Source organism: Cuculus canorus, chromosome 5, assembly GCF_017976375.1.
Source record: "Cuculus canorus isolate bCucCan1 chromosome 5, bCucCan1.pri, whole genome shotgun sequence".
Classification (NCBI taxonomy): domain Eukaryota; kingdom Metazoa; phylum Chordata; class Aves; order Cuculiformes; family Cuculidae; genus Cuculus; species Cuculus canorus.
Window position 1 is genome coordinate 49,525,174 of NC_071405.1, and position 26,959 is coordinate 49,552,132.

The 26,959-nt window shown below is 48.5% G+C and overlaps 1 protein-coding gene across 3 annotated transcripts; it reads right to left on the reverse strand.

The window, feature by feature from the left end:
- Nucleotides 1-69: 69 nt before the first annotated feature.
- Nucleotides 70-26,959, reverse strand: TP53I11 (tumor protein p53 inducible protein 11). Of its 3 annotated transcripts, XM_054066813.1 has the most exons (8): nucleotides 26,708-26,959; nucleotides 11,555-11,587; nucleotides 7,689-8,050; nucleotides 6,529-6,587; nucleotides 5,914-5,962; nucleotides 5,390-5,486; nucleotides 4,542-4,643; nucleotides 70-3,520 (listed from the first exon to the last, which is right to left on the reverse strand). In XM_054066813.1, exons 3-8 carry the CDS (start codon nucleotides 7,815-7,817, stop codon nucleotides 3,387-3,389), a joined length of 570 nt encoding a protein of 189 aa, XP_053922788.1. In that variant the 5' UTR covers nucleotides 7,818-8,050; nucleotides 11,555-11,587; nucleotides 26,708-26,959; the 3' UTR covers nucleotides 70-3,386. The 3 variants fall into 3 exon arrangements, with proteins under 3 accessions (XP_053922788.1, XP_053922786.1, XP_053922787.1); XM_054066811.1 differs by lacking the exon at nucleotides 11,555-11,587; XM_054066812.1 differs by lacking the exon at nucleotides 11,555-11,587 and having other exon boundaries at nucleotides 7,689-8,053.

Below are 26,959 nucleotides of genomic sequence, written 5' to 3' on the forward strand. Positions count from 1 at the left end.
TTAGAAAAAAAAATAAAAAAAATAAAAGAAAGATTTGTGACAGTGAAGTGAAATGGCTTTAATTTTCACTATTTGCTCAGTGTTAAGTACAGTCACTTTCTTACCCGAAGAGAAAGAATAAACTCAGGTACAGCAGCTAAAATGAGGTATAAATAGAAGTGTCCCATTTTCCCCTGTCCTCCCACCCCAAATAAAAACCCATGACCAGAAGGGAGAGGCCAGCTTAGGACAGACAGAGCCTCCCCTTTGTCACCAGCTCCAGTTTGCCAGATATTGGTTAGGCGTAAATAAGGTGATGTAGGGAGTTATGTAAATAATGAGCTTTCTTCACCCTCAAAAGTGAGGGCTTGTTGAACACGAAGGTTTGGATAGATCTCTCACAGAGAAAGGCAGTCAGCCTCAGTCCTGGCCTGTGCCTGCTCAGAGGACAACCCTCTGGGGAACACAACTCCCAGTCCTGCACAACATTATACAAATGCAAGCAGGTAATTCATTGCAAACTGTCTCCCATGGGAGATGACATCAGTCCAAGGCTTTTCTCACAATTTAACATATAAGGAAACTGAGGCCTGTGGAGATGGGAATTTCTTCTCAGCAGATCAGTTACAGAGCCTGAATTGATGCCTCAGGCTTTTGATCCCAATTTATATGCTCAGCTGCCACCTGCAGCTGTGATGCCAGCACTTCTGTCCTTCAGGATGCAGTTCTGTACAAATGTTTCAGCATTCTCCTTCCTTTCCAACTACTCACACCAGAGTGAAGAGAACCCACCACAGCTGGTTTCTGGCAGTGCTGCACATGCTGTGCCTGGGCTCCATCCTCAAGCCACCCTGAGAAAATCCCTCCTAGACCTCACCTGCTACAAATTCACCTCCTCTAGTGGGCCTGGCCATGTTTCTCTGGCAGCATCTTGCTGATGGGAAGGGACCATAGCAGGGACAACAGCCCTTCTGTGGCTGGTGCCAGGTGGGGGCATCCATTTGACCCTTCTCACTTAGTTGTAGAAGAGTTGTAGAGGCCCAGTCCACTTCCATACTTTCTATATGGTCCATTTATAGCAAGACGAAGCACCAAGCATGAAAATAAAACCAGCTCTTCATCTCTCCCCTTTCGGGACTAGGTACCAAGTAGCATAAAATCACTTATGTGGCCACTGACCCAGGCACTGTTCTGTGTTGGAGCAGAAGACATTAACTGGCAAAACTAGAAGTGGCTCACTCTTTTAAGTTTTGCAGAGGCAGCTGCTAAGCAGGGGACCCTCTATCTCCTTCTCCCAGATTGGTTTTGCTGTGGTCAGTTTTACTTGTCTTTCCTAGAAACACAATTTCCCACCCCCCCAAACCAACAATCAGTCTGTGTATACATTCATGTTACCTCCAAAACACAAAAGAATCAGCCTTTACATACCTACACCAACAACTACAGCCAAAGTGTTGCACTGAAACCATTGCAGCTGCCCATGCAGGTGGTGTACAGGTTGGGTGCAACAGCCACAGCATGCCGTGCTCCAGCTCCCACACGCACCACTGCTCTGTCTAATTCATGTTACTCTCCAGGCTGCACTTGATCATTTCCTGCCTTACAAGGAAAAGGTTTACCCTCTTAAGCCTAACTCTTTCACCTGAAGACAAAGGTTCCTCTTAAAGTTTGTTGAAGTTTTAATTGTTCAGTGTCGTATTTTGGGCATGTTGAAAGCAGCTTAGCAGGCATGCGTTGTTGGGAGGCTCCAGAATTTAGCCTGCTGTTGGATGTTGCCTCTCCCTTTGATCTACTTCTTGGGGAAAAAAGTTACAGTTCTGATGTTTCCTGGATCAGCTAATTCCGGTATTTTTACCTGACAGACATTTTGCATGGCCAGTAGGTACAATGCACACAGTGTCCCAAGTTTATGCAGCTGCTTCTAAATGCCAAAAGCACTAACACAACATACAGTAACTACCCACTACCTTCTTCTAACTCTACTAAGATATTAAACAGCAATAGATACCAGTCCCACCAGCAGCTTGAAGGTTGTTGTTCACACAAGCACTTTTGTTCCCATAGGCCTCTTTTTACTGGGATTTTTTGGACGTCAGTTCTATTTCAGGGCATGCCTTGATCCAGTCAACAGTAGCGCATGAGTAAGATGTCCATATCCTGTACACAGACCTTCTGGCTTTAGTCCCACGGAGAACAAAAAATGCTGCCTTCAGCTGTGGACAGGGATAATCCGCAAGGCAAGTGCTAGGAAGTAGGGCAGCCAATGCTGTTAAGACCAGGGGACGTTGGAGAAACTGGCCAGTGAGTTCCTTGCTGTTGTTCATCCCAGTTAAGTATCTTAATGCTAGAAACTTTGGTCCTCTCTTCTCAAAGTCAGAAAAGCTGTGATGCGCATTAGCAGAACTGGAACACCATCTTCTGCAGCTAAGGCTCATCTCAAGAGGCTCGTCACTGAACCCAAGCAGCTGTACTGATGCTCACTCTGCTTTCACTAGCACTAATCACAATACTCCAGCCGCTGCTTTACTAAAGCGTCACAGACTACCTCACACACCACTGCTGCTACCATCAGTAAAGCTGCAACTGCAGGATGTGTTCTGGTGTGGAGGGACAGGAAACTGCCCCAGCCTAGAAACTTCAAGAAACATCCCAAGCAAGGTTGTATCTTTTTGCTCGATGGGCTATTTCCAATAGCTTCCTTCACTTCTCACATATTATATTTCCAGCTGCTTTGCTGTTCCCATCACTGTCCCTGTGAAGGGAACAAGCAAGAACCCCCTCCCCCCTGCTTTTGCTCTGTCTCCTACTAAGCTTTGCACAGCACCCAGTGCAAAACTAAAAGTAAGGTGGCACCTCTGGCAGCGAGGAAAGAAGGGCTGTTTGCAAAGTGCTGAACTAGACCTAACCCCATCCAGCTCCCAGCTACCTGGACAGTCAGCACTTGCTGAAAGGGGAATGGGCAGGTGCAAGGCTTACCAAAGGAAGCAGCTGAGTCCTTCTCCCCGTCTCCTCAGGGATTTGGTTTCAATGTGCTGGTCTTATTTTGTGCTTTGTTCCAGCGGGTTCAGAGCCTGTGATCCCATCAGCCAATTTCCCCCATGAAACTGGCTCTTTTCCCTGAGCCTGCCAGGCCTGCACACCTCCCTGAGCCTTCATCCCACTGCTCCTCATCTCCTGCAGAGGGGCTGGGGGATCCCACCCAACACTACTCCCTCTTCATTTCACCTGGCAATGCCACCAGTACCGGGTTACATACTAATTCATGCCAATAAGTGGAAAAGAAGGATACCACTTTGGAACCAAAAGGGACTAACCTCCTCCTCCAAAAAAAAAAAGGTCATAATTATAATGCTAAATTACCAACACAACCCTCCCCCCTCCCCTTCCCATGACAAAAAGCCCAGTAATTAGACTTTCTTGGGACGGCGTCCAACTTGGTAATAATAATAAATGCTGATGAGGATGAAGAGGGCTCGGCTGACCAGGAGGAGCACGGCACCTGTGGCTATCCGGCTACTCTCAACCAGGGAGGCAGTGGTAACTAGAGGAGAAGGAAGAAGGTTGGTGATGAAAAAGCAAGTGGAGACAAGTAGCACAAAGCTGTGTTTTACTGCCCTCTAACGCAGCTTCCTTGCGAAGCCTGCTGAGCCGTGGGAACACAGAAGCGTTCACCACAGGCTCACACGCACAGTGGACCCATGGCTGAGGCTGTTTGATTTCACAGCCTTGAAGTTAGCCACAGACTCACAGTCCTCAGAGCTCTCACTTACAGAAACCCTGCTTCATGTTCTGACAGCCAGAGCCAAAATTGCTCGCTTGAGCAGATGTGACTTTCCATCCTGCTCAGGTATTAATTGTGGAAGTTACATGTTCCTGAGTTTGCTTTGTGATTTGACCACTTCAGCAGAGCTATATATTTGTCAAACGTACAACTATCTATAAACATGCACAGTTCACACACGCTACCTCTCTTCTAAGCATCTCACTTCTTATTTTGGTTACCAACACATAGCCCAGATCTGAACCAGCTACCTTATAACACAGTTAGCAAGCTAACAATATACACATACACCCCCCACTCCCCCCCCCATTGTTAAATATAGACAAGCTCCCTAGAAACAAGCTGAACTGTTATTTTATGTTTTGGTAAGAACAAACATCCCCCTTCTTAGTGTAGGCTGCTGCAATCTTTTCTCATTAGCCTCAGAATCTAGGCAGCCTGCTCCAGGAGATAACCTGTGTGGACAGATGTTTTTAGGGAGGAAAATAAGATGAATTATCAGATGAAGATGTTTCCCCTGCACCTGGGCACCCTGTGGTGAGCAGCCCAAGATAGAGGCTATCCCATGGGGAATGAAAGGGACACCAGCTGGCATGGAAAATGCTCCCAGGACCAGGTAATCTTTGCCAGTCCTGCAAAGCGAAGGAGCCATCTCCAGCACCAGCCAGGTGCAGCACAGGGATAGCTGGGGATCAAATGCTTCTGTAGCTATGCCAGCTGAAGAACAACTTCTCCTGTGCACCCTCATCCTCTTCCACGCTGGGTGGCTGCTGCTACTCACCCAGGAACTGCACAGCGAAGTAGCACGCCTCCGTCAGCAGGCTCCAGCGGATAATGACTTTTTCGGCCGTGTAGAGGGCATTCCACATGATGAGTGAGATACCTGCGGAGAGCCAGGGGGTCACCGGGAAGGGGCAGCCCACTCGTGGGCTCCTGCAGGAGCACTGGGGGCTGCGCTCCCAGCCGTGCCCGCCAGGGGCTGCTGCAGGCTGCGGGAAGGGTCACCGCAGTCCCAGCAAAGAAACGCGCGGCAAAGCACCTGCCTGGCTTTGGGTGCTAGGCACCTCCCTTTGAGGGGTGCCAGCCCCGAAAAGGAACCTGGCTGAGCCTCCAGAAGGTGTAGTCCCTGCAGCCTGGGAGCACCAGCAGCCACCATGCAAGGCGCAGAGCTACGCAAACCCCCTGTGGTTAGTTCCTCCACTCATTTTCTTTTCCAGACCTTAATTCCTAGGCTCCCCTCACCTTCTTGTCCTCTGCCCCTCCACCTCTTGGTGCCCTCCCGGGATGCCGTTGCCTGCCCCTTCTCCCACTCCCACGAGGGTCTGGCCCCAGCCAGCATCCTGTCCCCCAGCTCATCTGCAACCCCCCTGCATTTCCACAGGTATTTATAGCGTGCACAGCCCTTCTCACCCCACCCGCGGTGAGCCTGAGCCCCTACACAGAAAAAGCAGCATAGGTGATCTTCTCAAAATACCCCAAAACAATTTCTTTCCTAAAAGCAGATGTTCTCTGCTCTCTGGCTGCAGTTGTCCAGCTGGGCACAGACTTTGCCCTTCCTGCCACTTTGTCCTCTCACCCCCCTACTTTATGGGGCAGCAGCATGCCCTAGTACAGCAGCATGGCACTCACTGAGGAGGGCTCCTCCGTAGAGCCGGATGGGAGTCTTGCTGCTCACAGATTCCTCATCGAAGATGGCATCGTAGAGCTGGTCAGGGAAAGCAAGGGCCTGGCAGAGGCAAGGGAGAGACTTAGCAGCCGGCACCGGCCAGGGCCATCAAAACGTTCTGTCACACGCAGTGGGCAGCTGTGCTCCGATGTTAAGCTTTTATGGGATTGGAGCTGGTGGTCAGGAAATTGGAAACTAAGGAGGCACAAGACTTATCAATGTGTCAGCTATTGACTTCATGGCCAGTTTCTATGACCCAGAGTGCTGTGCCACTTGTGGTTTATGACATTGCTAATGAAAACAGACTCTGGTGATTGGAAAGCCAAGGACTCTGCTGGCAAAGCCCATTACTGAGACACAGCGAGGGCAAAGGCAGCACTTGCTGGAGGCTGAGAAGGGAGATAAATGCTGAGGCCAAGGAGCCATGCTGGTGCTCCCCTTTGGCAGCTGGGAGCTGGCGGTACCTAGGACCACATCCCTCACTTACCATGATGGCGACTCCAGAAAACATGACAGCAGAAACCAGCTGCCAGACCCTGCATGGGAGGGAAGACAGAGGATCCAGCATGAGTACAGGGGTGATTTCACTGCTTCTGCTTTGCAAAACACTCCTGGCTGTCTGCTCAGTCATCAGCCTTCATCCTCCCACCTCCCACAACTGAGGCAGCAACAAGCCTCCTACAAGAGCACTTGGCTCCCCACGCCCCACTACCTCCAGCCCCAGCATGCAGATCAGCCTCACTGGTGAGACATGACAGAGCCAAAATCCCCTCACACTCAAGCGCAGGAGGGAAGTGACTCTGACAAGAGAATAGCACAGATGAGCATCCCCACGGATGCACCTCTCTGCCACACATGACACCAGGAGCTCCTCCAGCCCAGCACAGCCCCTGAGTTCCCAGTACCTGCTGTGAGACATGAGCTTGAGGGCCTCAGGGTAGAAGAAACTAGGGCCAGTTGGTCCTGCAGCCCCTGAGAAGCCTCTTCAGGAAGCAGTGATGCTGACACAGCAGTGAAGCTATTGTTAATAGCCAAAGATGGCATGGATGCTGTGGTCAAGGGCTCTCAGAAGACCCAGGTCTGAGGTGGCCCAACACCTTACCTGAGACCCAGTGGTTCCCGGACAGCAAACTTGATTTCATTTCCCAGTACTTGGCTAATCTGCAATTCAAATAAAAGACACGAGGTGACTGAGCAGACCTTTTAAGCAGAATTTACCAGCCCAAAACCACATGCCTAACCCCATACGGAAGTTTATCTCTAGGAGGTAAGAGGGCTGGAAGGAGGACGAGTACAAGGTATTCATCTGTGACCCCTTGGTGTCAACACATGCTAAAGGCTGCCTTGATTTCCGTGAGGAGCTGCATCCTCTACTGCTTCCTTACTGGGGTCAGCCATGTACAGCATGGAACTCGGGGAGGTTCAATAGTAACTCATCTCCTCTTACCTACATGAGTAGGGAACCATCTCCTCCCACACACCACCTGCATGTCACACCCCAACAAAGCACAGGCTCTGGCAGAGCCAAAGTCAGTGTCCATCCTGCTTTTGCGTTCACACTGCCTAGAGCAAAGCCTAGCCGTGACTTTCCCAAACCATGCGGATGAGACAGACAGACAACAGGGGAAAACTACGCAGGGAGCTTTTGGTTGCAGAGAGCTCAGAGAGCTCTGCACTGCTCCTCCACATGCAGACAGGAGCCAGGAAATGCCCTGCCAGCAAGTTCTCCAGAGAACATACAAGACAAGGCTCCTGCATGACTCATCTTTGTCCTCCAGCTCTGATATTTCACTGAAACAAGTTCATTTGCAATTTAGGCCTGTTCTGAAAGGTACCACAGCACTGCTCCTTAAATTGCTGCTCCAGTGTCCAGGCCACCAGCTGGCAGGCATTGGTGGTGTCATGCTCCTATGGCACCAGTTCCAAGCTAGCTCATGGGTGTCTTGACAATACAATTTCAGGAACAGATTAAAGCAGCTTGAGGACAGAGCTCACCCCATTGCCAATAAAAAACATTTTGGGCATCTCCCACAAATCCAGAAGGCTGCATAGCCCATCTCTGGTCAAAGGCAGCATTACTTGTACCACCACAGCCTTCACTCTTCACTTTACAGAAGCCCCACAGAGGGGAAAGTCCTGTTTTTGCCAAGGAGGCTGCAGAAGCTGGATGCTAAAAACACCCACACCACCTTGGTTTGCCTAGGGCAGGAGATCTCTTTTCTATCATTACTGCACACGCACTTACGTCTCCCCTGCCCTCACCTTTGAGCGATGGACCTCGCCATCATCGTCTTCCCCTCCAACTCCCAGGATCTTGCGCGTCTTCAGCCTGCTCACCAGATCAGTCTGGCTGTGCTTCTTCATCAGTGGCGGGGGCTGCTTTGCTGCCATGGTGGCCCTCCACCCAGCCCTCAGCTGCAAGGTGGCGCAATGGGGCGCGTGAAACGGCTCTGCTGTCACATGAAATTTCACAAGGTTTGGGAACAAAAAATAACCTCTGCCACAAAATCTTCCCGTTAGGCTGGCACACAGCTCCTCATTGTCTCTGGGCAGGGAGGTCTGGCAGTGGGGCCAGCGCCGGCTATGTGCAGCTCATCTCAGGGTAGTCCTGTTGTCACTGGGATCTGCTGAGGGGGAAAGGAAAATCAGAGCAGTGTATCTTATAGCGTAGGCATTTAGCTATAAGTGCTTTTGACCAACAAACCATAGTCTGGCCTATCCCAGCAGAAGGCAATGCCCAACAGTACCTCTTTGCTGCTTCCCAGAGGAGGGAAACTGAAGTCATTAAGTGCTTTGTCTTTTGTCTTTCCCTGTGCCATACAACACACCCTTCAGCTGCCATTTCAAGCCAAATATCACACAAGTCTCATGTACTTATTTACGTCATCCCTCCGATGCTGCAGCCCCGATATTATGCAAGAACAGATCAGCCCTGAACAAGAAGCCAGAGGCAAAACCTCCCTTGAGGATTTGTTACCTTCTGAAAAATGGAAGATTATGGCAACTATAAACTATTTGGGATAAGAACAAGACAAAGACAACTGACAGAAGCTACAGTGGAAGAGATAACTTCTGCCTTGGTGTGGTGGTATAAAGGTAGAGGTGTCCAGAATGCTGTGAAATCTCTGCTATCATAAAACCCAGGAAACCTTTAGTTCAGAAAGTCTTTTCTTTCAATTTGTCTCCATTTCATCTTGGCTTAGCTGAACACAAACACATTTTTCTGTTTGCCACTCTATCCTCCCAGAGATTCACAGATGAATCCCCAGAGGCATCAGGCACAGCTAATCCAGCCCAACTATGTGCAGGGCTCAAGCACTGGCAGTCCTGCTCACCAGCCGAGCCTTCCCACAGCTGCCCCAGGAGAAGAGAATTTGTGCTTGTGTCTAAAGTGCTGACGAGTCTTTGGGGAGTAATGAAATGAAGTGGCAGTTATTTTGGCATCGTGCATGCAAGTGTTGTCTTGCTGCCTTGTGAGGGGATCTCCCTCTTGCAGGAAAACCCTTCCCTGTGGTTATCCAGAGAAGAGCAGACAGTGATGTTTGCCAGTGCCCAACGTAACTCTTTCTGTAAGGCAGAGCTAAGAGTTTTTATTGGGACAGTGCAGAGACTGAATCCCACGTTCGAGGGTTTAATAAGACCCTTTCAGCAGACCACAGGCAAAACGCTTTTCAGCAACCTAGTTCAGCTACTCACTGCTTCTTTTGGATTGTAGGGGGTTTTGGTTTTGCTTGGTTGCAGTTTTCTTCTCTTTCCACTGAATAACTAAGCCCAGGTTTCTGGAAAGACAGCACCAAGCCACATGCAGCAGCCAGAGCCTAGAAATATTTCAGAAGTGCAACAAAGGAAAACAGCTGCTCAGGAGGGAGGAGGAAGCTGTATACACATGCCTACACTCAAGGACAAGACAAGAAGCTCAAAAGGTAGCCACTAGTAGAAAAGTTTCAAAGATTTATCATGTCTGGAGTTCGCTGACACAAATTGTCACAGTAACTTGTGGGTACTCAAATCTAGGCAGTCTGTACACAAAAAACACCCTCAAATCAGAGTGATGTGTTCAAATGAAAAGCTCGACCTATTTTTAATTTCATTTACTACAGTTTCTGCAGTCCTTTTTGTTCCTCGCAGACACCAGGTCAGATGCTGAGTGGTTTCCCATCAGAACTGCACTACTGCTGAAACCAGAGAAGACCTGTTGCTGTGGTATTTCTAGCCCATTATTTTCTGATCGAAGCTATCCAGCCCAACCCTGTAACAATACCCCTTTGCTGAATGCTCCTTTCTCTGAGCCTCTGGACTACTCTGAGGGCATCCCACATCCCTCATCTGACCAAACAGCCCTGGGACACAGGGAGGACAGCCCCAAGCCAAGGGCTGACACACAGTGCTGAAGGTATGCCACACTGTCAGGAGGACCCTCACAATCCATAAAGGTGATGGGTACCTATTTGGCCACTCTCCTTCCCCTGCATGTTTTCATGGGGAGCAAAGGAAAGTCTTTCCATGAAGATTTACTAGGTGAGAGAAAAGTCTGTCAGAGGGCCTGATCAGCAGCATCCTACTGACCGAGTCACCAAAGCACGCACATGGGAGGAGAGAGCTGAGACCTGCTGGTTTTGATAGGATTTGAGGTGCTGAGTCTGCTGGCGACAGCAGCCTGGCACCTCTGTATCCCTTTGTTTCAAGCCAGGGAAAGCCTGCTGCCCACACCTCCTGTTCTGTCCTCTTTGTGGTCAGAAATGCCAGAGAAAGACAAGATTAGACAGGGGGAAAAAAAAGAAAACAAGGGGAAAAAAAGGGGATAAAAGAAGAAGGGAAAAAAGAGAGACATCTTCTTATCTAGAGAATCTATCCTGAGGGCAAGAAGCAGAGGAAGATGATGGGGGTTGAAGGTGGAACTCCATGACTCACCAATGAGGATGGTGATGAACAGCACTGTGATTACAGAGGCAGACTTGCAACTATGACTACAGGCCAAAAGATCAAAATTTGCCTTCATCAGTTGTCATGCCAGTTGCTTTCAGGCAGGAGTTGGTGCAAATTTACCCACATCATCATTAGTACTCTCTCCCATTAAGGATTTCCACTAATTTGTGGTAAATCATCGACCAAGAGTCAGGACAACATTGGCCAGATACAAGTGCCAATAAAACAATCACCAAAGGCCATTCTGGTACATAAAGCTACACTCCCACCACACTAAGCACAGCTACAGCACGGCCCTGCAGATAGTCTCACATCTCATTATCCCCATCTTCCAGAGAAAGTCTAATGAATACTGACTATTAATGAATAATAAGCTAACTAATGCATTAGTGCTAATTCAATTATATTCAGACAGAAGATGCTGAGGATTTAAAAATGTTATACTTACATTAATGTATCCTCACACACTGACAATTTAGAGGATGTTTTCTATTAGCCCGTGCATTTTCAAAGGGGAACCTCCACTTCCTCCTTCTACAATTCTTTTTTCCTTAATCTGTTTCCTGAGCATCCCAAGGGTTGTGCAGATTAATCACCATAAACAGGCAATTCCTACTCCCCGACAAAACTCTCAGTGATGGTCAGTGCCCATGTGCAGTTGAAAGAGGGTTTTCTTAATCCAAAATCCTTTTTCTTTGCAGGCTCCTTTCTAGCATACTGCTTAATTTTGATAGCTACTGCTTTGTGGTGCAAAGACACTTCACTGGTGCCACACTAATGACAGCTCAATCTCTCCCCAACTCCACAGCTCTTCCCCCAGCATCTCTGCTTCCCTCCCAGTGTTTGGAGAGAAAAGGAGTTCTGCAGCATGGGAGAATGGAAAGTAAACCGCACACACAATGCTGCAGCAGCCAGGCTGCATATTCATCAAGGGAGGTGCATGGTGTTGCAAGAGGGGAACCAGACTCCATTCCCACAGGCACCTGAAGTTGACTGCCTTCAGCTTCAGCAGGGTGCTGCCGAGCAGCTGATGGATGCTGTCCTGCCCGCCTGTGAGGACATGGCTCCTCAGGGCACCCCGGGGACAGGGCTGCTGCCTATTGCTTTGCCAGACATTGTTTTCAGTGGCATTGCCATCCATGGTGCAGCCATTTACTCAACAAGACAGTGCTGCTTGAATTAAAGAGTTGGCACTACAGTACCTGTCACTCCAAGGGTTTGAGGGTACTTCCAATCTGCAAGCAGAGAGAATGAACCAGAGTCAAACCATGACAATGAGTGGAAGGTTTATACATCTACACTGGCCACAAGTTTGCTCAGCTCTATCAGGTTCAGGCCAGGGAGGAGACTCTCACTCTTCTGTTGGTCTCTGGTTTTAGATTTTGCAGGCCAATATGCCCCAGACAACTCAACATCTTGAGCCCAGTTTGATTTGTTATGCCAAACGGTTAGCCAAAGGTGCAGTGGATATATGTCCTTTCTAACAGTCCTAACAGGATCTGTCTTCCTTCATGCACCACAGGTTGAGAGACACTAGTAAATACAAAGCATCAGCACTCTCCCTTTACAGTACTGAAGTTCCCCTGGGAGAGGAGGTCTCCAGCACTGCAGCAGCATAGTGGGGTTCACACATGAAAGGGGCATCCAGCATGGCAGTTGCGCTGCACCTGGCTCTCACAGACAGGCACGTCTGTGGATTTAGTCTTCTTGAACTTCAATAAAGCCTTTGACACAGTTTCTCACAGCATTCTGCTTCAGAAACTGTCAGCCTCTGGACTAGACAGGTGCACGCTCTCCTGGGTTGAAAACTGGTTGGATGGCCGGGCCCAGAGAGTGGTGGTAAATGGAGTTAACTCCAGCTGGAGGCCAGTTACAAGTGGGGTTCCCCAGGGCTTGGCACTGGGTCCAGCCCTGTTCAATGTCTTTATCAATGATAGATAAAGGCATTGAGTGCACCCTTAGCAAGTTTGCAGATGACACTAAGCTGGGTGGAAGCGTGGATCTGCTGGAGGGTAGGGAGACTCTGCAAAGGGATCTGAACAGGCTGGACTGCTGGGCTGAGGCCAATGGGATGAGGTTTAACAAGGCCAAATGCCGGGTCCTGCACTTGGGGCACAACAACCCTATGCAGCGCTACAGACTGGGGGAAGAGTGGCTGGAGAGCTGTACAGAGGAGAAAGACCTGGGGGTGTTGGTTGACAGCCGACTGAACATGAGCCAGCAGTGTGCCCAGGTAGCCAAGAAGGCCAATGGCATCTTGGCTTGTATCAGAAATGGTGTGACCAGCAGGTCCAGGGAGGTGATTCTCCCTCTGTACTCAGCACTGGTGAGACCACACCTTGAATACTGTATTCAGTTCTGGGCCCCTCACCACAAGATAGATGTTGAGGCTCTGGAGTCTGTCCAGAGAAGAGCAACGAAGCTGGTGAGGGGGCCGGAGAACAAGTCTTATGAGGAGCGGCTGAGAGAGCTGGGGTTGTTTAGCCTGGAGAAGAGGAGGCTGAGGGGAGACCTTATTGCTCTCTACAACTACCTGACAGGAGGTTGTGGAGAGGAGGGTGTTGGCCTCTTCTCCCAGGTGACAGGGGACAGGACAAGGGGGAATGGCCTCAAGCTCCACCAGGGGAGGTTCAGGCTAGACATCAGGAAAAAAATTTTCATGAAAAAGGTCATTGGGCACTGGAACAGGCTGCCCAGGTTGGTCACCTTCCCTGGAGGTGTTTAAGGGACGGGTGGATGAGGTGCTGAGGGGCACAGTTTAGGGGCTGCTAGGAATGGTTGGACTCAACGATCCAGTGGGTCCTTTCCAACCTAGTGATTCTATGATTCTTTTTCTCTTGCAAGGCCCTGGCACCCATAATGCATTTGTCCAGCTCTTCTGCTGTTTCTCCAGGCTTTGGTGGTCTTGTCTCTTTGCCAGTGAGGACAGTGACAGGTCTATAGCAGCTGCTCTGGACCCCATATGTACTCGGCCACAGAGACAGCAAGAAAGCCTGCACTCAAACACATGGGCAAGGCAAAGAAGGTGCATTAAGGACAAGATCCACAAATGTACTAAGTACCTAGGTTCTTGTAAACAGTAGGCTGTTGCCTACAAGAGTGGGATCTCAGACTCCCCACATATGAAGGCTCAGTCCGCTCACTTTTGCATGCATAAAATCTCTTGGAAAACAACCTTAGACACTTCAGGACGCTGAAATCCCAAAGGATGATGCAAATCCCCTGTGTCTCACCTAATAACACACTTGAGAGCCACCAAGCACATTTGTGCATCCTATCCGAACACCGTAATACAAGTTTTCTCGGTAAGCCATGATGGAACAGACCCCAAGCAAGAACTCATGCCCCAAGCTATATTCCAGTAGTGCGCACTCACAGCCCAGAAGGCCAATTGTATCCTGGGCTGCACCAAAACAATTGTGGCCAGCAGGTTGAGGGAGGTGATTATCCCTCTCTACTCCACCCTGCTGAGACCTCACCTGGAGTACTGTGTTCAGGTCTGGAGCCTTCAGAGGGATGGAACACCTCTCCTATGAAAACAGCCTGAGAGAGCAGGGGCTATTCAGCCCAGAGAAGAGAAGCTCTGGGGAGACCTTATTGCAGCCTTTCAATAATTCAAGGAGGCTTATAAGAAAGATAAGGACAAAAATCTTAGCAGGTCCTGTTGTGACAGGACAAGAGGTAATGATTTTAAACTAAAAGAGGGTAGAATTAGATGAGGAAGGATCTTTTAGAATAAGGGTGGTGAAATACTGGAAGAGGTTGCCCAGAGAGGTGGTAGATGCCCAAGCCCTGGAAATATTCAAGGCCAGGTTGGACAGGGCTCTGAGCAACCTCATCTGGCTGAGATGTCCCTGCTCATTGCAGGGAGGTTGGATTAGATGAACTTTAATGGTCCCTTCCAACCCAAACTATTCTATGATTCTGTGACTCTGTTCTATGATTCATGCTTTTTTTTTTTTTTCCCTGCAACTGCAACAGCACATCCTAAATCCACAGTGACTAAAGCAGGTCCTTGCCTAGATTTCTATCCAGAACAGGGATCTAGATGATTAGGGCCTCTCTGCCACCCGCCAGCTGCAGCAGTCCATGACTAATCCAATCTCCCAGTGGATTTCTTCCATGCCAGCTGCAGAAAACAGCTTTTCACACTCTGGGCTAGCAACACATCTTAGAACAGCAGAATAATTAGCATTTATTTTCTCAGAAGAATATACTGCAACTCATGCCCTAGATGATGAGTGTAAGTGTAAGTTCTCCACCCTAAAGAAGATAAACTCAAAGCAGTTTCTGCAGGTCAGGATGCCTGATACCTGCAGGAAATGAAACTTGATGAGGCCAAAAATAACCTGATGCTCAGGTGGTAAAAACAATTAACACTCAGCCACCAAACCAGCATAATGTGGCTGCTGCTCCCACTCAGTCTAGCACAGCCTGTACACCTAAGCAACAGGGATATTTCAGATTTCTCACCTGTAACAAGCCAGGTACACAGGACTCCCTTCCCACATAAACACCAGCCCTTTCAGTACAGAAAGCTCTTTGTAGTATCAGTAGGAAACATCTCCTGCTAGAGGTTCATTCCCAACTCTGCCATAGCCCTGCTGTTTCTGTAAGCAACTCCAGTAGGCACAGAGACACTATGCCCTCTCTAGGGAAAACTTAAGGAATCTATACAGCAGATCTCCTGCCCCTACACACAATGAAATGGAAAAGCAAAAGGCATCTTCACTGCGTGCCTCCAGATCATCTGCTACAAGCAAGGCAAGCCAGGCCAGGCGAAACTGCAAGTACCAAACGACTTGTGATGCATGAACTGTTGCCTGAGGCATATCCAAACCTCACCCTGCAGGTTAGACATGCCTCATGGACAGACATGGCCGGATACCCTCCAATGCAGTTTGTGCAGAGCTGGCCCTGGAGCCATCACATGCAAGGTGGTGTCACCCTGTGCCTAATGCAACTCCTGCAACCATGAACTCAGCGGATGCAGCCAGTATCACTACTCTGCAGGGGACAACTTACTGAGGAAGTAAGAGTTAATTTAGGTTAGTTACTTACCCTGTTACTACTACAGGCAGAAAAGGACATCCAAAAACTGCTCAGACTTTCCCATACATCCTGAACTCTCTGGCTGTGTTAGAGCTGCATCCCTTGACATGGCTCTTCTCCAGCAGCTCTGGCTCTCCGGCTTTCCCTAGGCACTGCGACTCCTGCCTGCAAGCTCCCTACTGCCACAAAAACATCCTGCCCAAGAAGCACCACGACTGGGGGGCCAAGTCATACCACCTGTGATGTATGACCCAGCTCAAGGAATTTATTGCTTTCAAATTTCTTTTTGCAGGGAGCACTGGGAAGTTTCTTTTTGTGTCACAGGACGTGTTATATAGCAACCAAAAGCTGTGAAGTGCTCAATTTCCCCAGAACAAGGTAAAAAAACAGTGACTGCACTCTACAGGCCTGCTAACCACCACCTGCAGCAACACATCAACCCCTCCACAGCAAGCAAGGGCGCCCAGGCTTCACCTCAGGGGAGAAATGCTTGTCTGTCCCTCGAAGCAGTCTGCGACACACTGAACATGCTTGATCAGGCACCCTACATGGCTACAGCAGCCATGGCACACAACACCCCACAGCTGCCCGGTCAGACCCCCCTGGCCTCATCACAGCCCTGCTGCACATGTCTTGGTGGGCTCCCAACACGGGGAACAAACAGACTTCGTATTTCATCCAAACACCAAATGTGTGCACGCACCCCCTCCAAGTACAAGCTTGGCTGCTTCATCTGGCTTTCTCAAGTAGCCCATCCCTTGCTGCTGAGGAGCATTTTGGCTGCAAATACAAAGTTCACAAGGTACAATCTGCTGCTTCAGTGACTCCCATCTGTATTACTTGCATATGAGTCCATCCTTTCAATCATCCTCCTCCTCCCTGCCAAGGCTCTCAGCCTGGCTGACTGCAGCCATACATCACCCCAAAGCTGCCTCACTCTCCTCAAAGGCTTCAGCAGATGTGTCCCAGCAACAGCCCACAGCTAGCACCTCATTGCCTTCACCCTAGAGGACCACCACCCAGCATTCAAGTTTCACAGGGAGCTGAGAGAATGAAGAGATAAGGAAATAAGACATAAGACATATTTGGATGAGGTGCTGTTTTTCTTTAAGGGCATTAAAAGAGAAGAATTTCTCTTTGATTTCCCAGCTGCCTTAGACAGGTGTTTGTGGGAGACAGTCCCAGAAGTTTACTGGGCCATCTGTCCTGCAGATGATTTCTACAGGGAAACAGAAGGAAAAATAAAACCCACATGCATATATACACAAATAAAAAAAAAAAAAAACACCCAAACCCAAGTAAATCAACCCCTGATACTGGAAAAGAGCAGTTTTAAAAAGCCACAAGAGCCCTGCATCCAAACAGGGTAATAAAGGTGGGTTTTACAGAAAATGTGACGTAACACAGTACTTCATCTCCTCTGCCTCACACCTGAGGAATGACACAGGCTCAAAGAAACTCTATAGAAAGCAATCCTGGGATGAGAGAGAAGCCAGACACATGCTTCTTACCCATAACACCTCCGAATACTGGGTCAACACAGTAAAACAGGGCTTCTTGGCACTTCTTTCCCAACAACCTCAAACCTCCCCAGTTTTTCTTCCCAGTGTGACCCCAAGCATGCAACAATTTCCACTCACAAATGCTCCAGGAAGGTGATGTCCTTTATTCCCAAATAATCCCCCAGCTGTGTCCCTTACCAGAACTTAAAAGGAAATCGTAAGAAATCACAGTCTGGGAGATTTGGTCCCCTCAGCCACATATGATCACAACGTCACAGCATACTGTTACTGAGATGGTGATTTCAAAACCATTCTTGATGGACTCTCCCCCAAAAGAAGACCGATTATATCTCCAGCATAATTATTTCTTTATCTGCATTCCAGTAACTCACCCAGTACAATGCAACAACTGCAATTTATAAACTGCCAACATATCTACAGCCATGAAATGAAGATGAAATGGATAAGGCTGTGCCACTCCAGCATCCCAAAAGCAGGTTCTTGACCAGTATCATGCCTGGATTTGCAGCCCCAGCCCCAGAAGAGCTGCTGCAGGATGCCCCAGCACCATCATATATTTGTCTTCCATTTCTGTAAAGAAAAAAAGGGTTCCTTTTCTTCCTCAGCCTGTCATGATATGACTAGATATACAGTCATCACACACCAAAGGGGGGAGGAGGAGGGGAAGGGCAGATGAATAAATTTGCATTAAGTAGGGAGATTGCTTTTTGGTCTAGCCAGGACACTTCCTGCGTCCCAGGCACATAGGCACTCACAGGACTCATGCCTCTTGTTGTACAAGCAATAAAATTTGTTTTCACAGCATATAAATCTTATATATCAGGCCTGATATGAAATGGCCCAAGTGACCATCGGCCAACAGCTGAGTTGTCACTAACCGTATATTATAGAGCATTTCCCATTCTAGACAATCACATTTGCATCCTGTAAGAGCATATTATTTATATAAATATGTATAATTTATAGCTTATATTAAATTATGTATTAATAAATCAAGCATATATTATTTTTCTATAAATATACAAATAAAGGCTATGGCTTGATTTGTGTGGACTTAGTTTGGATCCTGCTGGAGATGATCTCTTGAGACTGGTTAATAAAGACAATACAAGCTGCCAGACCAGATGACTAATTTGGCATTCACCTATATAGTCTCAGGGGAGAGTAGAGCCACAGGGAGCAGTTTGTCCCAGACTCCTTGCTAGGAGATGTCAGCCAGGGCCTTGCCTTCTGCTTCTAGGTCAACCATTTACTGTGCTGGAGACCAACACTACCTTTCATCTCTCAGCTCTGGACTACTACCCCACACACCACTTTGACCCACGACTTGCAGCTTGAGACTACATTCTCAATTCCCCCCTAAACAGTCTGCTAATATTAAGCCTTGCATATTTGTACGTAATTACAGCTCCAGCTATATCACTCTCTAGTGTCTCCATAGACTTGAAATAAGCACAGAAATACAGACAGGCTTGAGGATTTGCTTAGCAGAAGGCCTCCCAACAAAATGCACACATCAACTACTTGGTAGCCTATCCCCAAGTGGCAAAAATCTCCCTCTGACACCTTAGCAGTTTCTATAGCAACAGGTTAATGCTAAAAATGTCAGATGCAAATTCCCTGTGTTGGGCAAACAGGAGCTGGGAGGACAAATTTAGAAGAGCAAAACTTATGAATAACTGCTGACAGAGCTAGCATGGGCTTTGCTAATTTCCAAGTTGGTAGCAAACCATCTTAAAAGAAATTCCTAGCAGTCTGCTAGTGGGACAGTGTGTGGTTCATGGGAACACATCTGTGAAGCACCTGCCTGCAGCATCCTCCAGAACTGAAGCATCTGCCAGAACAAGGAGAAGACACAAATACCGAGCTCACCTGCAACGAAGCACTTCGAAGTGAACCCAGCTGTTTTCAGGAACAGACCTGCAGTCAAGCACATAGAATAGAAAGCCTGAAAGCCAAAATACTAGATTATAGGCTTGGCAGTGCTGCTGCCCCTCCATGCAACAAAGACAGGGTTATTTAACCTCTCACACCTCAGTTTTGACAACTGTATTTAAAAAGTAAACCTATTGCCCATGTTTCCATGGCTTATGCTCAGCTTTTCAAAGATGCCTCTCCAGGCACCATATCGCATCTGTGCCGACTGCCTTCTAGTGACACCCCATGCTGCTGAGGAAAGCTACAGACTCCCATGCAGCACTTGGTTCATTGAACATGACATGTCAGAGGCGGAAATGCACTTCCCGGACTCAGTAACAACAAGCTTATTAGCATGACACTGTTTTTTTTCTGTGTCTTCATTCCCTGCTGGCAGGAGAAAGCACTGTGACAACTTTGGGAAGAACCTCATCAATACTGCCTTCACACATGCCAGAAGTTCTTGGAAGATCCTCCTGGTCAGATTAAACCCATATTCGTAAACCCAAAGAAGCCACAGATCAGTGCAGTGTTGCACAGGGGAAGAAGGCAGAGGGGAGCCCACCAAGCTATCAAGAAGTGATCACTTTTGTCAGTGGGTTCCCAGGTGAAATAACCCTGAAAAACCCACAGGCTTTCACCACAAATGCTGCATCTGCCCACAACTCCCCAGGAGCCAATACAAACCTGACTTTGCTTTTATTTGCTGCTAAGTCAGGGGAAAATGACTCTGTATGCACGCATGTATGCATATGTGCAAGTTTGTTTATGCATCAGCTGTCAACCCCCAAATTATGCACAGATCAACAAGGCTCTTTGAATTCCCCAACTGTGAAGTGCATGACATTTAATCTCAATGTTTCTTTTGGATTTCATAACGTGCATTGTCAGCAATGGGTATTCAGCACAAAAGTACTCTTTAGAAAGCTTTCACCAGAAAAAGGAAATAATGTAAAGAAGACTGAAAAAGAGTGCTTCTGATGGGTGAGAGGTTCTCTGGCTTTCACAAAAGGACAGCATATGTCTACTGGAAGGATCACACACAAAGACAGACCATCCCGAGTGCAGAATGAAAGTCTTTTGTAGGTGGAGAGAGTGGGGCTTCCAAGTATCAAACATAACATGAACCTATAGTTCTCCTCATTCCCCTCTTTTTGGCTCTCTAGGAAATAGGCAGGGTAAGCCATACCCTAGAGGTACCTATTTTAGGACAGGATGCATCATCTGCTGCAACAGCTTACCTCCTTCCATAGACCACAAAAGGAGCATAGAAGATGAGGGAGATGAGGTTTTTAATTGTTTTTATATGGATAGGCAAGACAAACTCTCGATCCTTGCAGTTAACTTTTAACTACCCAATCCTAGGCAAACACTAAATCACTTTTGCCCACCTCATAGCAAGGAGTCACACTTTGGGATTATAAAAGAGCCAGACAACAACCTGCAAGGAAAGGGGTTTCCTTCTGCTGAGCACAGAGAAGCTATGTCCCAAGTAGACCTACTGTTATTAGTCACAGACACAAAGGACACACGTCAGGAAAGATTTCTCTTCTTATAGCAGAGAGGAGACAATGGAGTAGATTGATGTCTGTGACATCAATAGGCTTGGTGATGGGGGATGTCTGAGAAAAAATGAGAGGTCTCACAGTCAAGAAGCTCTCTCCTGATCTCACCTGACGCATGCAAGATAAGCCTTAAGAAAGAAAGGGTAAAGGTATTATTGACTAGTCCTTCTCCTTGCCAAATTACAGACTCCCTACCTTTGTTTGATTCTTGTACCCAGTGTGGAAGAGGCAATAGGGACACTCAGGAAGCCAAGTCTTAGTGGCACTAGCACTGACAAGTCAGTCTGAAATAATCATGGAAAACAGAGTTGCCAGATGTCTCACCTCTAGTATCAAGGGTCATTTAAGGACCTTTCCTTGCTTCTACAATTTTAAGTCTCAGACACTTGAATGCAACAAGCTCCAGTAATATCAGTATCATACAACAGCAGTATGTATCTGTGTTATACATACACAATGCTTTGCTGGTGTACACGCGTATATATATACACCTCCATTAGCAAGCATATAGCATAGCTTCCTGCTTAGAAAAGCTTATGACACAGAAGTGTCAGGTTTTAGTCAACACCTTCCCCAGTACCTTATCTGCAATGTCATTCCCATGCAGCTGTGGCTTTGGGGATTGCAGGCTGGTCTTTTCTTCCCGATGTTTTTTGTAAGCACCAGTGAAAGGCAATTGTTTTGCATGGTGATGTGGAGCAGGGAATAAATTGGCTGAAGTAGATAAGATCAACTACTTTATTATTCCTCCATCCATTGACCTTCAATCTACCCTCTTTGTCCAGAGATTTAAACGGTGGACCTTGGCATGGCTCATGGAAGGGACTTGTCGAACTTGTGGTGTACCGCAGTTGGGTTTTTGCAAGCAGACTCATATGCCACAATAAGCGAACAGTAGCACTGGGCAGGGCAGTAGGGGAGGATGGTGGGAGGATGTGCTATAGGTGCCTGCTGGTCAGAGGTACATCAGATCCATGCCCAGTGCTTCTGGAGATTCCACCAGAAATGCTGGTATTAAAGGCAGCTACATTTTATTCTTACCATGAAAATGACCTGGGAACGTGCAGACAGATGGTCTAAATTCTTCAATTCTGTTCGGTGTAGCGTTTGACTCCTGGCAGATTTCCACTACTGCTTGGTGCTCTTCATTGCTATTAAACAGCTTTTACTATAATTTTTTTTCCAAAAATGAGAAAATTCTTCACAAAGAAAATTTTGGTGAAAAACTAGCACCATGGACTTAGAATTGTGTTTTTTGAGTTTCCCTCTCCTCTCTGCAAGGAGACAGCTCACATTTCTACTTCTTTGGAACACATTGAGCATTTACCCTGGCAGGGCAGCTATTACTAAGCATCTAACAGAAAGATGAAGTGGGACTTAAAGTCATGGACATTTATAAGGCTTTTTCTAAGAAAATACCTGGCTTGCTACTGGCAATGCGGACATCTGTTTCTACAGCATGGTCTTTCCTTAAGGCTCTGTACAGCACTGCAGAGCACCTGCACTCAGGATGCACCGAAGCCATCTCCCTCGTGTCTCTGACAGCTTTGCAGCAATACTGCATGGGGGATCAGCGAGGCTGCTGCCTAGGTGGGTTTATGTCGTGTGCAGGGCAAGACAGCCAGAGGGGCTGAATTAAGGGCATCTTCTTAGCCCTAGGGAAGATGTAGGAAGCATGGCATGCACAAGCTGCCCTCAGGAAGTTGCCTGCTCTTTGTCAATAGCCATCTGCCCAGTTGCAAGCCCAGAGACTGCAGCGCCCAACAATGTTGGGTTCGGCAGTGGGATTCCTGAAATAACCTCTGTCAGCTGAAAAAGCTTCTCAAGTCTTTCCATGACCACAAACAACCAGAAACCAGAGGTTTGTATTTCACTCATCAGATGGCACGACTACAAAAGAGCACTTCTGCTGCCATCATGGGTTGCTGAATGAACGCATACTCAGACAAAAACACCCGGCTGAGTCACCCACAGAGTTTCCTGCAGACTTGTGGGTTTTCTCTGCAGGTCTCTTGTTCGGCTGCTGACATGGTCTCAAAACTGTTTACTTTCTCAAGGCAGGCAGGATACGGGTGAAAACGAGAGGGCTGCAAGCCTTTGTGTGCTGCTCTGCCTGCACCTGCCTTCCCCTTGTCCCTCTGGGCCCGCAGTTAAGTGCTTCCCTGATTTTAATAAGAAAAGGAGGGATTTCTCTCCCGTGCAAAGCAGCAGGCAGCTGCAAAGAGGGGCTAGGCGCTAATCTCCCTAGAAAATACAGAATCCCTTCAAACAAATAATTAGGTTGCCCGTGGCCAGTACTATCTGACAACTCCTGCGTGTGCATCTCCTTCCGCATCAACTCATATTGCTAATACTGCTTCCCAGGAGACCAGACTACCGAATCACTGCTCAATTTATTTCTTACTGTCTATCTCTCCATGCTCTCCTCGGTGTCTTTGACTTAAATTATCTTAATCTGCATCCCTACCAAAAACTTCTAGGAAGCCCAGGAGTAACACAGCCACATACCAGTACCTCTGCTCAGGCTTCTTATTTTGGCAGCATAGGTTCAGAGACAGAGCATGCTGTTTGCAGCTGCCAGTTATCAGCAGAAGCCTCACACCGTTAGCACTAAAACCTGCCACGATCATTTTGACTATTTCCCCATTTTGGCAACAGACCTCCCCTCTCTCCTCCCCCGTAACCAAAGCGCGGTCGATATAACTCTGGATTAGAGCTTTCTTACAGACTCTGTGGCTTTGGACATCCTTTTTGGTTCTTGGCTTTGCACTCTAAGATAAGCTAAGTAAAGCTGAGTACATGGGTCCAACCATGGTCTGGTATAGATGAGTAAGATATAGCCTAGGCAAGGATTTCCCCATCAAAACAAATGCACAAATGTGCTCAATAGTTCCTATTTTGCATACAGAGAGACAGCAAGAAACCCACCCCCCTCACAGGATGAGGGTGAGAAACGTAACCATGCTGTGAAATGCAGAGTGCAAGTCAGCTGCTGGGATTTTATCAGGGAGCCAGGGCTATGGGACTAGTGTGGGCTCCTGGCTGGTGGGTCATCCAACACAGACCCTGCATATCTCTGAGCCTCACTTTCTCCATCTGTCATGCAGGGGCAGCTATGCTAACAGCACCACAGATGGGCAGTGAAACACACTGAGATGAATTAACCCTTGCAGATGACAAAGAGCTTCACAAACAGAAGAAACTCAGGAAGGCCAGAGACATTTATCATTTCCCTCCATGTCTGAATCATCAAACTGTTTTAGTTATAGCTGGATTTGCCTCTGGGAACATTTTGTAGCACGTAGATTAAGAATTCTTCAAACATGGAGTGAACTCCTGCCAGCCTGCAATCCCATATTTTCCAAGAGAAGGCAGGAAGCAATATGAACAGGGAACACCTGGTCATCTCTTAGGCGTTGTTTTTCCTCATCTGGAGAAAGTCCAATATATTTGGGGGCCGGCACTGGGTCTTTTCCTCCCAAGATTTGTTTTCACATTCTTACGTCAAAACCACAAAATCCAGAAGATCTGCTTTCTATAAATAATCTCCCAATAGTGCCAAGGTCACCAGATCGTTGCCCCTGGCTCGAGGCCAGAAGCAGAACATAAACAATCTCAACATCTTTCTAGTGCACATGTGCTTTTTTTCCTGTGCCAGGAGTGAGCCTTAAACAGAAGACACAGCCCTAGGAAGACAGACACACCCACTTCATAGTGGTGTGGCTGCCCATCCTGCCTGGAGGAGAGGGAGATAATCTTTGTGTTGTAAAAGCACTTAGCAGTTCTTACTAGAAATTTGGGTACATATTGGATAAGGTATCACCAAACACATAGCAAGGAACAGATAGTGATCCGAACAGCTCAAAGTGATGCTTGTAACCAAGACAGCAACAATCCCTCCCAGCCCCATCTCCTACTATTAAACACTTCAACCTTCAAAGAGCTACTAGACAAAAGAACACCAGCTGCAGACGTACTCTGGGTATTTTGCACGCTTCAGCACTCGATGCTCATTGAGAGCAAGAGAAAAACATTTCCTTTTGGAACAGGCACCAGTCTCCATATAGCTCCAAATGGACAGAAAGTCTCTGGGTGGAGCATTTCTGTGGTTTATTCTCCCACAGAGCAACGGTCCCCATAACACCCCCCCCCTGATGCTAGTCTCTGGAGATTGTCTTCTGCTCACTTGTCTCTTCAATAAATCCTGGCTACAGGCCCGCAAGCAGAAGGGTTGAATTTCCCTTGAGACCACACAGCAGACATCATCTCTTCAGACTCCTGGACCCAGAGAAGAGCTCCCTTGACCTTGCTCTTCACAGTGGACAACGAACAAAAACACATGACACGTGCAGAAGCAATCAAGTCCCACTTTTCCTGCTGTCATCAGTACCTACCCACACTCTGCTGAGGGCACCGGGATACCGCAGGTTATCCCACACAAACCACTGTGCACACATCAGGTGTATTTATGCAACCGAGCTGCGTAGTTATGGCTAGTTGAGGTGCCTTCATGCCAAGTTTTAGCATCTTGTTTACTTTTGGTTTTCGCCAAAACCTTTCTAAAAAAACTTCCTCTGGGGGGATCCCCCTGCCTGATGCATAACTACTATTTATTTTAAAATTTAAATTATTTAAAGTATTTACATTTAATTTAATTTAAGTATTTTGAAAACCACTTTCCCCATCCACAGGCCCTGAACATCATTATTCAGCAGAGACTGCTTTAGTGCAGATAGAGTTACTGAGCAAGTTATTTATGCCAAGTCCAGAATAGGCAGTGCTCTTGCATACTCTGTAGTTTCTCATGGCTCATCTGAGCTGGTAGTAGCCCTAATGTCAACAAGACTTTGGTTGCTGCTGGCGTTTATACTTCCCAGCCTTTGCTGACAGAGATGGATTAAACAGTACCCATTTAATCATGTGCAGCTCAGGTTTTGTTGGCCCTGTCCTTTGGGCAGCTGCAAGAGGGACAGAGAGATTGCTTAGGCAAGGGAAAGGCTCAGTGGACTCCAACTACAGGCAGTGCTGGGGCAGGGCAAGGAGCTGGCACTGAATGAGGTGCTGCTTCTTCCTCAGCCAGGTTTGCTCAATCAGAGCGGTACTCACCTGAAAAGCTTAGGAGCTGCTGCTGCTCTAAACAGGGCAGCACACCTGCTCAGCACAGACAGAGAGGTCCCACAAGTGGCACAGCAGACATCTCAGCACACAGGGACAGGCAAGTGCACAGGCAGGGATGTAGAGCCCGCTGAGAGCTGGGCCACCTCACCTTACCTCCCTCTTCCTGTGATGGCAGGAGCTCTATTTCATCTCCTCTTCCCATTTCCCTCCTGCATCACAGCTCTCCCACCCTGTCCTTCTCCCTGCATCCCCAGGTCAAGTACCACCCTTTCCCTCACAGAAAAGCCAGGGCTGCATCCCATGGGAGCATGGCTGTGCCAGCCTCCCTCGTCCCAGCTCCAGGCATGGCTTAATCATCAAGGCTGACCTCCCAGCCCATGCAGTGGTCAGGACACAGCCTCCACTTTTTCAGTACCTGAGGCACCCATTTGGGGTTTATGGTCATTCTGTGACTCTTCCCGAGCAAGAGGAAAAGGATGGGCACTTCCAGGAAAGAAGTGACATAGGACCCCAGCCTTCTTAGTGGAGTGACAGCCAGGAGAAAGCCCTCTTCACAAAGCTCCCAGCCTAGGGACCCTCCTGCTCATCACTTTGCAGGGTGGCATGGCTACTTTTGCTCTCTCCTCGAGCCCTCGGGTATCCCACCACTCTCCCACCAGGACGCACAGTACGCCATCACCTCCTCCTCCACCCATGACACCTGGACCATGCATGGCCAGGACAGGGACAGTCCTCTCCTGCCGCCCCTGCTTGTCCGTCCACCCCTCCCTTCATCCGTCCATCCCTCTGTCCATCTGTCTGTCTGTCCATCCCTTCCTCTTTCAATCCCTCCATCCATCACTCTGTCCATCCATCCATCCTTGTTCCTCCATCTGTCCCTCTGCCCGTTCATCCCTCTGTCCCTCCGTCCATCCGTCCCTCCCTCCGTCCATCCATCCCTCCCTCCCTCTGTCCGTCCCTCTATCCCTCCATCCCTCCCTCTGCCCCTCCATCTATCCCTCTGTCTGTCTGTCCGTCCATCCATCTCTCTGTCCGTCCGTCCATCCATCTCTCCATCCATCCCTCCCTCCACCCATCCGTCCGTCCCTCCGTCCCCTGCCCGCTCTGACTCCGGGGAGCCCCCTCGTCGGGTTCACGCGGGGGTGCCGCTGGGGGAGCCCAGGACGCGCACGGTACTCACCGCCCTTTTCGGCGCGCGTCCCGGCGGCGGCTCCTCAGGGCTCGGCGCGGCTGCCCCATGGAAGAGCGGCCCGCGGGCGGGCTGCTGGCGCCGCCGAGCCCGCAGGCGGCCAGACTGAGCCCGGCCCCCGCGCTGCACCGCCTTCCCCGGGCCGGCCGGCCCACCGCGGGCGGGACGGGGCGTGGGGGACCTGCGGGCTGCGGGGGCTGAGCCGGGAACAAAGAGCGCCGTCCGAGCGCCCCGCGCCTGTGA

Coding starts and splice junctions, on each gene's coding strand:
- TP53I11 (XM_054066811.1), bottom strand. CDS start 7,817: ATGGCAGCAAAGCAGCCCCCGCCACTGATGAAGAAGCACAGCCAGACT. Junction 6,588..7,688: donor GCGAGGTCCATCGCTCAAAG/GTGAGGGCAGGG, acceptor TTTGAATTGCAG/ATTAGCCAAGTACTGGGAAA. Junction 5,963..6,528: donor CGGGAACCACTGGGTCTCAG/GTAAGGTGTTGG, acceptor CCTCCCATGCAG/GGTCTGGCAGCTGGTTTCTG.